Source organism: Eptesicus fuscus, chromosome 6 (genome assembly GCF_027574615.1).
Source record: "Eptesicus fuscus isolate TK198812 chromosome 6, DD_ASM_mEF_20220401, whole genome shotgun sequence".
In the NCBI taxonomy this organism is placed as follows: Eukaryota; Metazoa; Chordata; class Mammalia; order Chiroptera; family Vespertilionidae; genus Eptesicus; species Eptesicus fuscus.
Window position 1 is genome coordinate 54,559,050 of NC_072478.1, and position 16,666 is coordinate 54,575,715.

At 38.1% G+C, this 16,666-nt stretch overlaps 1 protein-coding gene and 1 long non-coding RNA gene across 2 annotated transcripts in view; one reads left to right on the forward strand and one right to left on the reverse strand.

Moving 5' to 3' along the window:
- LOC129149463 (uncharacterized) overlaps positions 1-16,666 on the forward strand; it is a 258,726-nt gene that overhangs the window by 41,075 nt on the left and 200,985 nt on the right. The gene's annotated exons all lie outside the window — the stretch shown is intronic.
- The window catches only part of EDNRA (endothelin receptor type A), a 55,310-nt gene continuing 39,007 nt past the window's right edge, over positions 364-16,666 (reverse strand). Inside the window, exons 4-8 of the mRNA XM_008143939.3 lie at positions 12,531-12,729; positions 9,256-9,408; positions 4,799-4,932; positions 4,279-4,387; positions 364-2,923 (exon numbers count right to left, since the gene is read on the reverse strand). Coding sequence (XP_008142161.2) covers positions 2,783-2,923; positions 4,279-4,387; positions 4,799-4,932; positions 9,256-9,408; positions 12,531-12,729 — 736 coding nt within the window. The 3' untranslated portion in view covers positions 364-2,782. The remainder of the gene's footprint in view (positions 2,924-4,278; positions 4,388-4,798; positions 4,933-9,255; positions 9,409-12,530; positions 12,730-16,666) is intronic.

Sequence of the window (16,666 nt, forward strand, 5' to 3'; positions counted from 1 at the left end):
TCTAGGTATTGCTTGACATATTGTTTATGGACTGTAATTATTGTTCAACTCCTTCCTCTAGAATTCAAGCTCCATTAGAGCAGGAACTTTGCCTGTTTTGTTCACTGCTATATTTCAGTACCTAGAAAAATTCCTGGGGCATAGCAGATGCTCAGTAACATTTACTGGAAAAGTGAATGAAGAAATGAATGAAGGAGTTATGTGTTCAGCACAACAGTATAGGTTGAGAATGCAGCACAGTTAGGAAGTATGTGTTTGAAAGTGAAATTGCTTGACTGGCTGTTACTAGGGAGAGGTTTACAATAGGCATTGTCTAGCAAACATTTTCTCTGAAGAACTATGTAATAATGAAGAGACACTTGCAAGGCTTCTGTAAACTTTATTTTATACTTACAGGCCACTGCCAATGCAGGGCCTTGGCTTTTGGCTCATTTCTACAGTTTTACTTGGAAAGATGTGGTAAAAGTAGAAACTGGAAATATTCCTACTAGTAAACCACAGTTACTTACCAGTCCATAAACAAAATGTCCATTGAAGCCTGTGTGGTTATTAGGAAAGCTATGACTTTCTGAACTTATAAAATGCATTATTCATATGTAAGAGAGAAAGCATCTTAAACAAAAAGACAGTTGTTTAAACAAAATGGTGTGAGTTTATGGCTTACATTATGGGTATATATCAGTGCATGGTATGTACCAGTGAAATAATGGAATTCGACTGCTTACACATCAAGAAGCCCTGCAATGGGGTCATTGGAACCTGATATCATTTTATATGTGACGGTGCTAAAACACAGCCCAACAAATTATTAGCTAATTTATCATCAGGAATATGTTTGGTGAAGTCTGATATATACATTAGATTACTTGTCAACCTTATCACTGAGGTTAGTTGAGGATTAAGACAATTTAATTACTCATTGTTTAATGACTTTTGCTCCAACAACCCCAAATACTGTTTTACCAAACCAGCTAATCAGCCAACCAACCAAACAAATAAAACCCTATTGTTAGCCCATGACTTGTCCCCTTTTATGCTGCCTCCCATATTCCACTTGTAATGGTGACATAGTCATATGCTTTATGAACACAGATTAAAACTCACTCAGGCCAACTGTCATGATAAACAACCACCTAGATTCCAGTCCAAGTGTGTGCTTTGGCACAGCTACAGGGCATCATTATTAGGTTACATACGTCCATACATAACATCATACACATGCATGTATCACACACACAAATATATTCCATAGAGATAATAACAGAAAAATTGGCTACAAGATATGTACAGTTGTATATATATATATATTTATATACACATGGTAAAAGATTTTCTGCTCTACTCACAGTCTGTAAACATCTTGGAAAATACTCAGCAAAAGTCACTGTGGGCCATTTTAAATGGTGACTATGTGAGTTGTGGGAGTGGGGGAGGTGTTTAAGTTCACACTGGAAACCCAGAGAATTGAGGAAGCATAGTTCATGGTGGCCTTTGGGGTAATTATATTTCACTGACATGATACACTCAGCCGGCCACTTTGAAATTATGTTTCCTATATGAAAAAGAGAATGACCAAAAAAGTCTTTCTGCCAGTTAACATTTAAAACAAATAAAGAGAGTATGAGGTGATATGTATGCTCTCTCTCTCTCTCTCTCTCTCTCTCTCTCTCTCTCTATATATATATATATATATATATATGTATATTTATATACATATATATATACACACACACATACATGTATATATGTACATATATATGCATATACATACATATACATGTTACTATTACTAAAAAACCTCAATGAAAATTTCCAAATCTTCTAAAAATATTCACTTCTATTCTAGGTATGCTTTAGACTTCTATGAATTGAACTGAAAGTCTTGGGATTGTTAAACGACATGTACCTTTATATTTTGGTATATGATATTGATTGTACATAAAAGACATTAAAATAGATTGGGCTTATGAAAAATAGAACTATTTGATTCAAGCATTATTTTATTAAAATTTAACATGAAAAAATGTTCAGGATCTCCTGTAATGAAACACCATAAAAAATAGGTTCTTAAAAATTCTTTGAATAGCAGCTATTAAACTGCCATGTGTGATTATTAGTTTGTGCTTTAGTCCTGTATTTGTTGCAGCTTGAAAATTTATGTTAAAAAAAAAAACCCACAGTGGCATGAAAAACATTAACCTAATTGTTCACTAAATTGTTTTACTTTTTTTTTTTTTTTTTTTTTTTTTACAAAATGAACTCAAATAATTATTTTTAGGCTACTATGCAGTTAAAAATACTGGCACTGAATGACATTTCAAAATAAAGGTGACTTAGGCCCATACCGTGTTTGCAAAACAAACAAAAAACCCCATTTAAAAATATCTCTATTTTATAACCTCCAAACTTTCATGGTGACCCGTTCTCATTAAACATTTGACAGAACAGCCGTGAAAGCTAGTCATGTTCGTGAAAACGATTTTCATGCAAAAGTAGTAAATATCTTTCTGGTTTCATTTAACAGTCTCCCTTTCCCCTGCCAACTCTTACCATTTTTTAGTGCTGAAAATAACATACAGAATATGTAAATTAGATAAATTAAAGAAGTAAGATGCATTGAATTTGTGGGCATGAACCAGTCCACTCTCTGATGTTTTGGAAAGCATTTTTCCGGGCGTGGGTCTGAGTCATGGGAGAAGAGACTTCTGGAGACATAGTTGCTGTGTGATTTTTTTTCTCCAATAAGTTTTGAAGGAATACTGATTAATGTTTCTTAAGATGTTTAGTTTATACTATCCTTGTGGCTGCTCCTCTCTGTGTTGTGGTTGTTTTGTTCGTGGTTCTTCCACTGGATGCTGGTTCCATTCATGGGCACTGAGGTCATCAGACTTTTGGACTGGTAACAGCAACAGCAGAGGCAAGACTGGGAAAAGAAACAGATGCTAAATGGCTTGACATGTGTTATGTTCCTACCAACAAGGGGTAAATGTCCACATACATTTGAGGACATAATGTGAACCTTAACAGTAATCTAGGGTATGGAGTCTGTAACCTCTAGGTAGAAGCTAAATTGTCCATTCTAGTGCAGAGAAATATATCCCTTGCTTCTTGTTTAAATTCCAAGTCAAAGAGGGAAGCAGTTTTGGCCAGAGTAAGAGTGCTCTATGACTTGGGGTGGGCATGAGTGGGGGCTAGGAGGGGCCTAGCATTTCTTCAGTGTGCACCACTGGTGTGGCTCTCTGCATTGTGCACCTCATCTTATGCTCACAGCCCTAGGTGGTAGTTGCTGTTTTCCTACCAAGTTGTATGAAACTACCAAGTTGCATCTATTTGTATAATTCTCCTTTTAGATTGTAAGTTCCATGAGGGCAGTCACTGTGTTTTTTTCCTGTCCACTCTATCCCAAATAATAATAAACTCATACTTAGCACTTATTATTGTTTCAAGCACTTAACATATATTAACCCACTGAATCCTACTTATGAGATAGGTATTGTGATTGTCTGATTTTACAGACCAGCCAAGAAGGAAGCAGGTAGGGCACCACCCAGACCTGCGTTTGTCAGTAAGTGCAGAGCTGTGATGCAAATCAAGATTGTTTGCTTCCTGAGCTTGCACCCTTGACCTCTATGCTACTCTTCCTAATATGTACCATGAACTAACATCCTGGCTAGAGATAACAGAATCCAGTTTGGATTAATTCTATGCTAAAATCATTCCAGGAACTGTGCTTGGAGCTTCTGGAGGACATGGGTTGGTTTAGCTACAAGAAGGTTTGAAGAAGAGAAGGAAACTGATTTCAAATGTGATTACATTAGTTCAGATTTCCTGAGCAATAAGTATTTACTTGTCTTGAAGTGGCTATTATTAAATATACTATTAAGTAGCATTTAGAAAGAGCTTTCTTAACAATAGAGTTTATGTTTTGCTGAGACTGTTGTTAAAATCTAAAAAAATATAAGGAAGGAATAGGATTTATGTATTCTATATGGCCTGCAGCTCACATTTGAGCCTTTCTTCTTAAAGGAGGGTACTAAATTGACATGTTATTAAGTTAGTTACTTTTAATTTTAACCTCTGAATATGTTGTTGTCTGAATAGATATTGATTTTTATGCTGACAATATAACCATCTTTCTGGTTAAAAATATGATTTTCACTTATCTACTCAAAAGTATAGCTGATGAAAGTAATATTTATAATTGGAATTAGCCATGCCTGTTGGCTACTTAATATACTTATTTGGTTTTCCTTAAAAATACTTGCAAAACAGTCTTACCTGAAAACAATTTTTAAATTTCTTGCTCACAAAATATAGAGCTATTGGGTTTATACATGAATTCATAGTTGCCAAGTTAATGCCGATGTAATCCATGAGCAGCAAGAAACTAGAGCAAAAGAAAATAGTAGAATAATTAGCACATAATGTTTTCAAAACTGCAAACTAGCATTTATCCCTAGAATAAGCATTTTTCTTGCCCAGAAGCCATTTCTCACAGGTAGCAGTCAGAATTTTTTTAAAGTCCTTGTTTAAATGGCACTCTTAGTTCTGCAGAACATTTACTTGCCACTTGGTTAGCTCAGACTATTATGCACAGCCTCAGGAGGGGAGCAGCAAGATTATAGACATGGCTTGCACAAATTTTGGGATCAGTTATGAGTTATGTCAGCTAAAGAAGAAATAATCAACTTTGCAGTTTTAATTTTTCAGGGCTAATGAGAATGTAGACTAGATGGTTTTGTAAAAGTATCATAAATGTGAAAATCAGAGAAACTCCAATTTCCTAATAGGATCATACCTAAGTAATTCACATCGGTTCTTGTCCATCTCATTATACACGGTTTTCTTCAAAATACGGCTTAAATGAAGAGGGAACCAGCAAAGAGCAAAAATTACAACCAAGCAGAAAACTGTTTTTGCCACTTCTCGACGCTAAAGGAAAGTAAGAAAAAAAAAAGTACAGTAAATTCATTGTTTTTCGGCTAGATAAAAGAACTACATAACAAGGAAGTAGTTGAGAGCAGAGAAAGAATAGCTCGAAGAGGAGCCAGGACAGTCTGCCTCACAGTACCTCCACCTCTTTAAGATTTAGAGTCCAACTTCATTAAGGATTTGCTACTGATTCTTTTGGGCAACTGCCAGGAAGGACGGTGGCTTCAGTTGGTTATTAGGACCAGGGCAGAGGTTCTATGGCAGGGAGAGGTGGGAACTGGCTGGAGGAGAGCCAACACTGTGGGTGCGCCTGGGTAAGTGTGTGTGCGTGTGTGTGTGTGTGTGTGTGTGTGTCCGTGCGCGGGCACGCACGCACATGTGGCAAATATACAGGGGAAAGCATTATCTAAAAGCATTAATAACCGGTAACTAACTAGCATTAATTATAGCATAACAGTCAAAGTGACTGAACTCACCATGTTAAAGAATGGACAAATCTGCAAAGATATTTGGAAAACAAAATAGGAATAGGAATTAGAAAAGAAAAAGCAACAGCAGCCTGGCTGGTGTTGCTCAGTGGTTGAGTGTCAACCTATGAACCAGGAAGTCATGGTTTGATTCCCGGTCAGGGCACATGCCTGGGTTGCAGACTCAGTCCCCAGTAGGGATTGTGTAAGAGGCAGATGATCAGTGATTCTCTATCATTATTGATGTTTCTATCCCTCTCTCCTTTTCCCTTCCTCTCTAAAATCAATAAAAATATATTTAAAAAACAACAAAAATCATCAACACAGCAATATGTTTTCTCCATTTCTTGATCTTTAAGAAAGCTAGCATTGGGATATTTTTGCTTTTAAAATATTTTATTAATGACATGTTTCCCAAAGATATATTGTTTGCAAACATAGGGGTGAGGGTAAAGGATTATCAGCAACGATGATGAGAAAACCTGGGACATGCTGACCCTGGAGTGACTTTAGTTGAAGGTTTACATACTTTCAAGTCTGCTCAGGATCAGGAAAATCATAGATTAGAGATTATCAGCAACCAGTCCTTTGTGTGCATTATGCTTGAGTATTATAGTGCATGTATTTAGAAGGCTAACTAGGAACATAAAATGTAACTTGTCGGTAACTGAGATCAGTTAATGTCAAAATAAAACTGATTGAAAACAGGGTTTGGAAGGGTAATGCTGGTTCAACCAAGAGCATATAGCATTAAGTATAGAAAGCCTAGAGCAAACCCACATGATTAATAGAGTTGTTTAAAAAGATTTGGGGGCAGTTATCACAAATTGCTACTCGAACTCAAAGAACTGAGAGTTCTTTAATCTTTTTGGAGCTATTGGGCTAGCTGGGATATACTTCAGAGAAGGCATAAACAGAGCAATGATTGAGAGAAATAAAGGATTCCAATCTGCAGGAATGGGAGATTATTTTAAAGGATCATTTTGTGTACATAGAAAGACAATGTGCCCCAAAAATAAAAAAGTAGGGTATTAGGGGAGAGGTTATCTCCTCTGAGCATATCATCAAAGAGGATAATCCTTTTAAAAGGTAATATTAATACATTGCCATTACAGTCTGCTATTTGCTTACCCAATATTCATCCTCCTATTTTCCCTGCTATCAATCAGATTCTTGGTTTTGTTATAGCAGCGTGGGAGCCTGGCCTAACCATCTGCATGGCTACCTGACAGTTCTGACCAATTAGATTAAGTAGAAATTGTGTGAGGTTTCTGTAAAGCTGCTTAAAAGTGGGGGATACTCCTGTGATGCTCATACACTCATGCAATCTATGTTCTTCCCCTTCTTTCTGCCTGGAAATCAGATATAAGCGTAGAGCTGTAGTTGCTGTCTTGTGATAATGAAAGGTCAGCAAAACAGCCGACACCTGCCTAAGAGTCCCTTTACCACTGAATCAATGACATCTGAATTTTTTGTGGTGGGAGAAAGATAAACCCCTCCTTGGTCTACTCAATGTTATTTTGTTTTGTTTTGTTTTTGCTACCAGCATCCAAACACAATCCCTAACTGATAAAATTATTGTCAGCATAATGAAGAGAAACTTGAGAAACATACAAGAAGCAAGACCAAGAGCCCAATAGGCTAGCAGTTGAAGGCTGGCAGGGCTTTTCACTCTGAGCTAGCTCCCCCATAGTCCCACTTGAAGGCCTTCCAGCCAGGCTTGCTCTTCTGCTCTTAGAACCTGCTACAGCTTTGAGTGGGACACAAAGGAATGTCTACTGCAGTGGTTCTCAACCTTTCTAATGCCGCGACCCTTTAATACAGTTCCTCATGTTGTGGTGACCCCCAACCATAAAATTATTTTTGTTGCTACTTCATAACTGTAATTTTGCTACTGTTAATGAATCGTAATGTAAATATCTGTGTTTTCTGATGGTCTTAGGCTCTACAGCAGCAGTTCTCAACCTGTGGGTCGAAACCCACAGGTTGAGAACTGCTAGCAGGGTCGCCGCTAGCAGGGTCGCCGCTGCTGTAGAGCCTAAGACCATCGGAAAACACAGATATTTACATTACGATTCATCACAGTAGCAAAATTACAGTTATGAAGTAGCAACGAAAATAATTTTATGGTTGGGGTTCACCACAACATGAGGAACTGTATTAAAGGGTCGCGGCATTAGAAAGGTTGAGAACCACTGGTTTACTGCATGAGGACCAAGTCTTGGATTCTAATTTCCATTTGGTTGAGCCACTCTCTTAATCACCTGTATATTAAGGATAATGCCTGCCTTGCCTATCCCACAGCATGCTTGGATGAATCAAATAAGAAGATAACATGGAAATGCTCTACAAAATTTTAAAAATGCTATGTAAATGTGAAGCATCATCATATTATTATTGCTTCCAATCCCTATTGAATTATTTTCAGAGCAAATACCACTTATAGCTTAAACAGGCTCAATCATGGTGCTGATACAAAAATCAACATTTAAAACACTGTTTTTCACAAATCTATTCTAATTAATTATTCCCATTGCAGGAGTGAGAGGTAATAATTGCTTAATATGTTTCACATTGGGAGTACTTGAAATTTTCATGCTTGAACAATCATACTAAAGTTTCTCAATATAATTTTCCTATTAAATGTCAATAGGAGGTAACAGCTACCATTTGTATGGCATGTTAGATTTTTACAAAGTATGTGTATGCATATTATTTCCTTTGATTCCTATAATAACATTGATTTATATGCTATTATGCCCAATTTATAGACAAAGAGCTGAAGCTCAGAAAAACTACTAAAGTAGTTGAAAAGAGCTGCTGCTGAAGAATGATGCTTGTGTATTGTAATTATATAGGGTGGATTTACAGGCTCCATCTGAAACTCACATTAAACTTTGCTGTGGTGGAGTGTCCTTCTCTGCTGAGACTTAGAACTTACTTACAGTCTTAGTTTTACTCTTTGAATAAATATATATGATGTATTATTATATATTTTTAAGAGGAACTAGAAGCTCAGAGAGATTAAGCAATTTCCCCAATGCCACAGAGCCAGCAAGTGTAAGACCCAAGTTTCCCCCCTCTAAAGCTCTGTTCTACTTGTTGCCCTGGAGGGACTAACAGCAGCCTCCTATTGATATTTCCAAATTCATTCTAGAACTTTGGTCGCTCCAAAACTTGACCTCTTCAAATATATAGAATCACATTTCTTGTCAAGAGTCTCATCTTTGATGTTGTTGATGTTGCTCTAATGAGGTTCATCTCCTTTTTCACTCCCCAAATGGGTGGTTTCTGTGTCATGTTATAACTAGACCCCTATCTTCCCACCTGAAATACCTGCTGGCCTCTTCTTTCCCATCAAACCCATTTAACTTCCATGAACAATTCAACCCCCCTCATCCACGAACAGTTTTTTCATGACTACTAGTCTTCCCTGGATTTCTATAGCATAGGCTACTTTTGTCATACCTTGTGATTCTATTTTCCAGGTTTGTATTTTATTTCCACAACAATACTGTAAAGCCTGCTAGGGGAGAAAGTTATATGCGCCTTTTTGTCTTGGCACAGTTCCAAGCCAAATTCAATGGATACACACACAAACACACATGGTCAATACACTCTTGGCAAAACCAATAAATAGTTCCTCCATTTGGGCCCAGTAACCAGGTAGGCTCCCTATTTCACAAAAGAAATACCTAATACTATAACTACAAAGAAAATAAGACATACAAACAAATAAGACAGTATTTTTATTTTCAGGAAAGCAGGCTAAATCTTGAAATACAGTATTCGTAGGCCTTTTGTTGTCAAGGACAATATAGTCTTGGCCAGATTTTCATAATCGTATTACATTTACCTGTTTAAGATGTTCACTGAGGGCAATTCTCAAGCTTCCATTCCTTCTGTTTAACATCTCACAAGTCATGAGGGTATAGAAGATTGCAGTGCACACCAAGGGCATGCAGAAGTAGAAGCCAAACAGCCACCAGTCCTTCACATCTTGGTAGAACTGTAAATGAAGAAAAGGGAGAGAGAGGGAGGGCGCTTTATAACGTGAATTAACTGTGTAGTGCCTCTGGGTCCTTAAAAATCTTCATGTTAGCAGATACATTTGTATATTCATGCTCTCTTGTTGTGGCAATGAGCTTGGGGGTGGTGCTCAAAACCCAATTAAATTGGCAACTCTGGAAGTTATCCTGGCTTTATAAAATAGCACATGAATAAACTGCATTAAAAAAAAGATACTTTTTATAAACTGAAGTTGGTTTTAATTGTACAATGGAAGAGCCCTAATCAATAAAAATAATTCCTTTCCAAAGCTCACAAAACGATTCTGAGACATACGAGAATATATATTTATCTTTATTAGTGAGCCTCAAAATTTTGCTAATGTCTGGTTTACTTTTGGCTATTATGGTCAAAGTGTACTTAATGTGAATATCTTGTTTGGAAACAGGGAAGGTTATGAATGGCTTATCTGTGTAACTTTGGTTACCAGGAGTTAACCCTTTGCCTGGTATGCCTGCTATGTGACCTCTTAGCTAGCCAGTTTGAGCCATAAATAATCACGACCCTTCTCACTCTTTTTAATACTTACCACCTGGAAACTATCAAGACAGAGTACCTTATCTGAAGGCATATTTAGCATGATCTCCCTGTGGTCAGGAGTTGTAAATACCAGGATTATTCACTTTTATGTCGTTTTAAAGAAGAAAATTTAATACCCTATAAAAACGGAAATTGGAAAATTATATCTACATTCTTCTTCCCACTAAATTAATTATCAACTTGGGAAGAAATGCTTTTCTTTTCCTTATTCTGTTTCCTCAGATTGTTTATTTACTATGGATAATGCAGCCTCCTATAATATCTCAGTTCCCACAGTAAAAACTAATCATGTTGCTCTGTGAAAACTAGACAATTTCTGAATATAGAAAGAGTCACAGTGGGATACATTTATAGCATGTTTATTAAAATAATCTATAAATGGTTCCTGAGGAAAAAACGTTCTGGGCAGAGGTTCCTAGCTATTTTTATGCCATAGACCTTCTTGGAAGTCTGGGGAAGACTGTAATCCTTTCTGGGAATAATATCTTCACATGCATAAGATAAAATATGTACGATTATAATGGAAACTAGTTACACAGAAACAGTATCAAAACATTAAAAATGAGAATTTGATATAGTAATATAGGTGTTTATTAACAAATTAAATGACAAATCCAATGGTGGTTCTAATAACTATCAGAATGTTGAAGCAATGATGACTGTAAATGATATTGTAAGATTACACAAATGTTATATGGTATGAAAATGTATTATTTCTATTAGTGAAAAAATGTGGTACTGTTAAATACTATTGTAGTTTGTTGCCTATATTCATAATAGAAAGAAGTGATAAATTTTAGTTATTAGTGAAAATAAACATGTCATTTCTTTCTCATTCTCAAGTGAACAGACCTCTGGATTTTAACTTCAGGTTAAGTCAAACTCCCATTTTATGCAGATCTTTCCCTATCCACATCACACTGTAGAAAGATTTCTGTAGTGAGCTTAAAAAGCAAACAGAAAAAAATCAGGACTCTCCTTTACGTACAATACAAACACTCCTTTAAGTGCCCTCTTCAATTTGTATCCCCTTCTTCCAGGTGCACTGCTGGCTGGTGTGAATGCCCAAATGCAGCTACAGAGGGCCTGAAAGATGACCCCGCTGAGGGCCTGGACGGAGCACCCTGCCCCCTCCATGGCAGAGGCCTTTAGAGAAAGGGGTCACAAATTCCTTTTGAACTGATGTCATCAGCAAGGGCATGGGGGGGGGGGGGGGGGCCCTCCCTCCAGTCTGTTAGAGCAAAGTGTAGGAGGAAAGTGTGGAACAAAGAATAAGAATAAAATTCGAGAGAAAAAACAAACAAACAAAAAACAGGAGAAGAAAGAGAATCTCAAATTTAAAAAAATGATCAGTTCATACTCATACCCTTTACTGCAACCCTCTAGGTTTTTCCTACCTGAAGGAAAAACCTTGCTGGACCATTTTATAAAGGAGACTCAGTCCTTACAAAGTATCCCTTTTCATTTTGTCCAGTTCTAGTGATTAGTAAGTTCCTTATGTTGAGCCTCTTCTCTCTAACATTTTATTCAGAAAAATTTAGATTGCCTATTTACACTGCCCAAATTCTGGTAACCGCCTACAGACTGCTTTGTTTTCCACTGTGGAGATTTGACTTAATAAAAAAGTCAGTAGATAAACAGACCTTAATTTTAAGGTTGCCAGTTTGGCAGCTTTCATGAATACTTTTAATTTTAAAACAAGAATGTCCAAGCAGGAAAACTGGTCAACTGTAAAACCACTAATTTTGTGAATTTTCCAAGTTAGGAAAACATACCTTGAGATGTCTGAAAGTGATTAAATGTGGAATCTGAGCTGCATGAAACTTACATCAAAGCACTAAATTATGCTGATTTCAGTGAAATAGTTATCCTTTTGGTTTTCCTCCTCAGTCCACCTTGGACTAGTTTTGCAAAGGTAATATGCATTGTAAGTGTGTTTCCTGATGCACGCATGTGATTAGGCTTTTCAGAGAAATATTAATGTGACCAGGTGTACTAAACAACAACAACTGAATTTGTTAAACAGAACACTTTTTAAAAAATCCTGCAATTTATATTATTTGTACATGTAAGTATAACTTCCTACCTACTTTGAGTTAGTAAATCTATCTTTAAAAAATGTGTGAGCAACATATATTTCCCTGAGTAACCAAAAATAAGTATCAGCATGTCTGTCAGATGGAAGTTGTGCTGTATTGTATTGCTTATTATAAAAACAAGTAGCATTTTATACATATGATCTCTCTTTCCTAATAAATGCATTTCAGAATCCTGAGTTTTTTGGTACAGAACAAAAGTTGTATCTACAGTTGTGCTATAAAAGTGAAAACAAAATAATTGTTTTATTCACGAAACTAAGCCCTGGTTTAACATCTACTTTTTATGCAACTAAAGAATATTTGACTGAACTAATAGAGTAAACCACACTGGGCACTGCAGAGGTATCAACAACTCGTGGTGATGGTAAAGTAAAAGTGAAGACCTCCTCCTCTCCCCCGTTAATTCCCTTTAAACTATTTGTACCTCCATGAACTGTGATGTGGCATTGAGCATACAGGTTTTATGCTGTTCACCCTTGTATTCAAAGGGCACCATGACGAAGCCAATTGCTTCAGGGATGGCCAGGATAAAAGAAAGGATCCAGATGGAGACAATCTCAATGGCAGTGACCAAGGGAATCCCAATTCCCTGAACACGACTCCAGGAAGCAACAGCTCTGTACCTGAAAATAAAAATGGGGTGATGGAACCAAGGTGTTAGGAAATTTTGAATTATTTCAATTAAAAAAAATTATAAATGCTGGCAGGCTCCTTCCCTTGGCCAGTGACCAACCATTGGCTTTTTAGGAACTCCTTTGGAGTTCTTGTGTGAAAAACAAGTGGGACCATTAAAAGTTCCACCCATTTGGAAATCAATTGCCTGGCAGGTCTGAGTCTGAGCTCTTCATTTGGCATCTAGCATAACCTTGTGAGAATATAGAATGTGGCAGCATCAGATAGGAGTGTCTATGGTTGTTTTTTTTTAAATTCCTCATCCAAGGATATATTTTTATTGATTTTAGAGAGAGAGGAAGGGAGAGGGAGAGGGAGAGAGAGAAAAGCATTAATGTATAAGGGAAACATCGATCATTTACTTCCCATTTGCACCATCTGACCAGGGATCGAACCCACAACTTGGGTATGTGCCTTTACTGGAAATCCAACCCTCAACCTTTCAGTGCACAGGACAACACTCCAACCAACTGAGCCACACCAGCCAGGGCAGCGTGTCTATGTTTCTTAAGTGGGGAGGGATAGAGGGGGGAAATTGGATGATAGAAGAGGTAGTGAAAGCTGCTGGTACTTGTAATGGTAATATCATACTCCTCTTTATATATTACAAAATAACAACAACATTTGAAATCTTATCTATGAAGTGGAGCTAGATATCTTTAAGTGAATAGTGGCCATAGATAGTCTATCATTTTTTCTTTTCTTCTACCCTCAAAATATGATTACAGTGGACTTCTACCGGGTGGCAGTTTAAGTAAATAGAGAGTATTTCTGGTAAATGTCAAAGAATGACTATATCACTTCCATTATGATCCTGAGCTAGAATATATAAAAATGACTTAAAGATTCATTGATTTCTAATCTTTAGGATTTATAGTCTAATAGAAAAGAGTGGTTTTTATAGAAGCATAGAATATAAACGTAACTGAACAATTATGTCAATTAAAAAACAAATTGGCATTAATAAATTGTGGTTACCTTTTTTTTACTTTAATATTTTTGTGATAATAATCACATTTAAATGTTAAGTTTAAAGAAAGATTGGTTTCAGAAACTCTATGGTCTTTGATCTGATGTGATGGTCTGATGCTAACTACTTTCAGACTTAGTACTAAGAAATGACCTGTGATGTAGTATGGTATTTTTGTGGCTTCATTCTTGAAATTTTTGTTGCTGTTGTAATGGAAAGGAAACATTCTCCTTTTTATAGCTTCATGAGATAGAGCCAGAAGGCTATAAAACAGATCAAGGCATTGGAGACAGGTACACATGGGTTTGCAGGATATGTGACTTAATGTGGAAGATTAGTCAGTAAAGCCAGGCAACTTACAAGCTACCCATATCTACCAAAATGAGTCCCATCACTTATATTCAGTGTTCTGTCTCAGTATATCTTTAAGGTACATCTGTGAAAACACAGCTTCTCGGAATTATGCTATTTTGTTCTTCACTGTATATTAGAGTCTATAGTTTTGGTATGCACAATGATGCCACATGGGATAGATACAGCACAATTTTCTGGAGAAATGTTTTGCAAAAAACTTTTAGGGTAAATAGTTTGGGGTGCAGTACAATCTCTAAAAAAGTCCAGATGAGTTCAGAATGGAATAAAATACAGCTATGCAAAGAGACCAAGAAAATCCTTTTACGATATGGCCAAGATTGCATTTTTAAATTTATGGTTATTTCCAGTAAGATAAAGACTGCTATTTATTTTGCTACCCATTTCTGTTTACTTTTCTTTGTTGCCTTATTAGACTGGTAGCCTGGAGTTCAGTAAAAAAGGAATGGAGACTGAATGTCTATATCCCAAGGCTCTCAATGAGTTATATCTATTTCTTCTCCCCTCCTCTCAGATCTGTTATCAGGAAAGGTGATTTAAATAAAATACTTTATCTCTTAAGGGAGTAAGAAAACCAGATGTCTTAGGCAGGATTGGAGATAGAAGGTGGTTTAAATGTAGTCAACATGTTCTTATAATGAATATATTCAAAGACCAGCTTCATTTTATAATGTGACATGAGTTCCCAGAATGACATGTCTATAATCCAATGTAAATTAAATATTTAAAAACAAAAGGAAGTAATTTTTAGTGTCTAGCTTAGTAAATTATTCATAATCAGTCTGCTCCTTCATTAACACACATGACTGAGAACTAGAATATTTTCCATTTGTCATCATAGTTGTCTTGATAAAATCTCTATGAAATGAGAAAAAAACCATAAGAGCAATTAGAAACAATTGTGATGATGGAGGTGGGGAAAGTTGTGGAAAATAAGAAATGCTTGGATCCAAGATAGCATCAGAGTAGGTGGATGTTACCCGCACCTCTCCCAGGACCAGACTGGAATTACAACTAAAATGTAGAGCAATCAATCGGAATAACCAATTGAAGGCTAGTTTAAGAGAAGCCTTATAACCAAGGATTTGCAGAAGAAGGATGGAACTGGGGAAAGGGCTAGCCCCACTCCACCATGTGGCAGCTAAGATTTTGGAGGGATATCTCAGCTGAAAAGGTTCTTCCTGAGAAGTGTGGGATCTCAACCCCAAGCCAGGCTTCCCAGACCAGAGCACCAGAGCTAGGAAGACATGGCTGTGAAAATCAGTGGGGATTCTGTCTGTCAGAGGGCTAGGAGAGTCTGCTAGGGACACAGGCACCCTCTTAAAGGGCCAATGCCCCAAATCTCATTCACAGCCACTCACCTTGGGCTCCAGCAGAGGGAGGGCAGATTGGACTAGAATCACGTGAGAAGAGACTGGGCTTTGTGGCTCTGTGAGAGAGCTGAAGGGACAGCTGCCAGGATCTCTGTACTGAGTCCCTCTCCCCACACCCAGGGTGGAGCACTCCCCTCCATATACATTAGCCTAGGGGAATGTGATTGCCTCACACTCTGGAATCCCTGTTGTACCACTCTGGGAGCTTGTGCCCTGCTGAGGAGTCAGCTGCCTGGGCTGGGCTGTAGAGGTCTGGGCAGACTAAGGGGTGTCAGTAACTGAGTTGAGTGGCTTTGGGGCAGGGGATACTCCCCCACCTTCCCTCAAGCCTGACCTGCACCTCTCTTTCATGGGAGATCCACTAGCCCTATCTTCTCAACTCTCAAAGGCCCCCCACACATCCAGTGGCCAGCTTCAGAGAACACCAGAGAAGGATCCAGGTAGCTTCACAAGCAGCATATCCAAAGGGAGATCTTGGCAAGTACCAGACCCTGCTGAGGTGAATTCTGATTTTTTGTGGTCAGTACCTACAGAGCAGCTTGTACATCATGGTAGGGATTGATCCTTCCACTCAGTGAGCCTGCGGGTCCACCCCACGCATGAATGGGGTCAATAGCAATCAAGACTCAATTACGGCCAGAGGAACCAAGGTGGCAGCATAGTTAAACAACTAATCTGCTGCCTCACACAACAATTTCAAAAATACAACTAAAAGACAAAACGTCTACCACCCAGAACCACAGGAAAGCTGGCTGAGTGGTAGATTTACAACTAAGGAGAGAAAGGAGCACAGACGCTGAAAAGCTGAGGTATGGAGGCGCGAATCGGGCTGGCGGCGGGCAACTGGGTGCGCGGCTTTTCTTCAACCCAAAGGGAGACAAGCTCCCGATCACTCTGAAATCCAGTTTCTGGGGACACTCGGGGGACCCAGACACCTACGGGGAGAAGCTGGACACTCGGCCATCGGGTCGGAAAGTGAGAGTGACTTTTTTTGCAGAGGTGCGCCCAGCAATCATTGTTTTACTGCGCTGGAGCGCGGGGCGCAGGGACTTGGAAACGTGGAAAGGCAGAGACGGCTGACGCCAGCCATTGCTGTTGGCCACGCCCCAGCCTAGTGACGCCCTGAGACCACGCCCAGCCCTGAGCCCCCGCCCCGCACATTCTACAAACCCG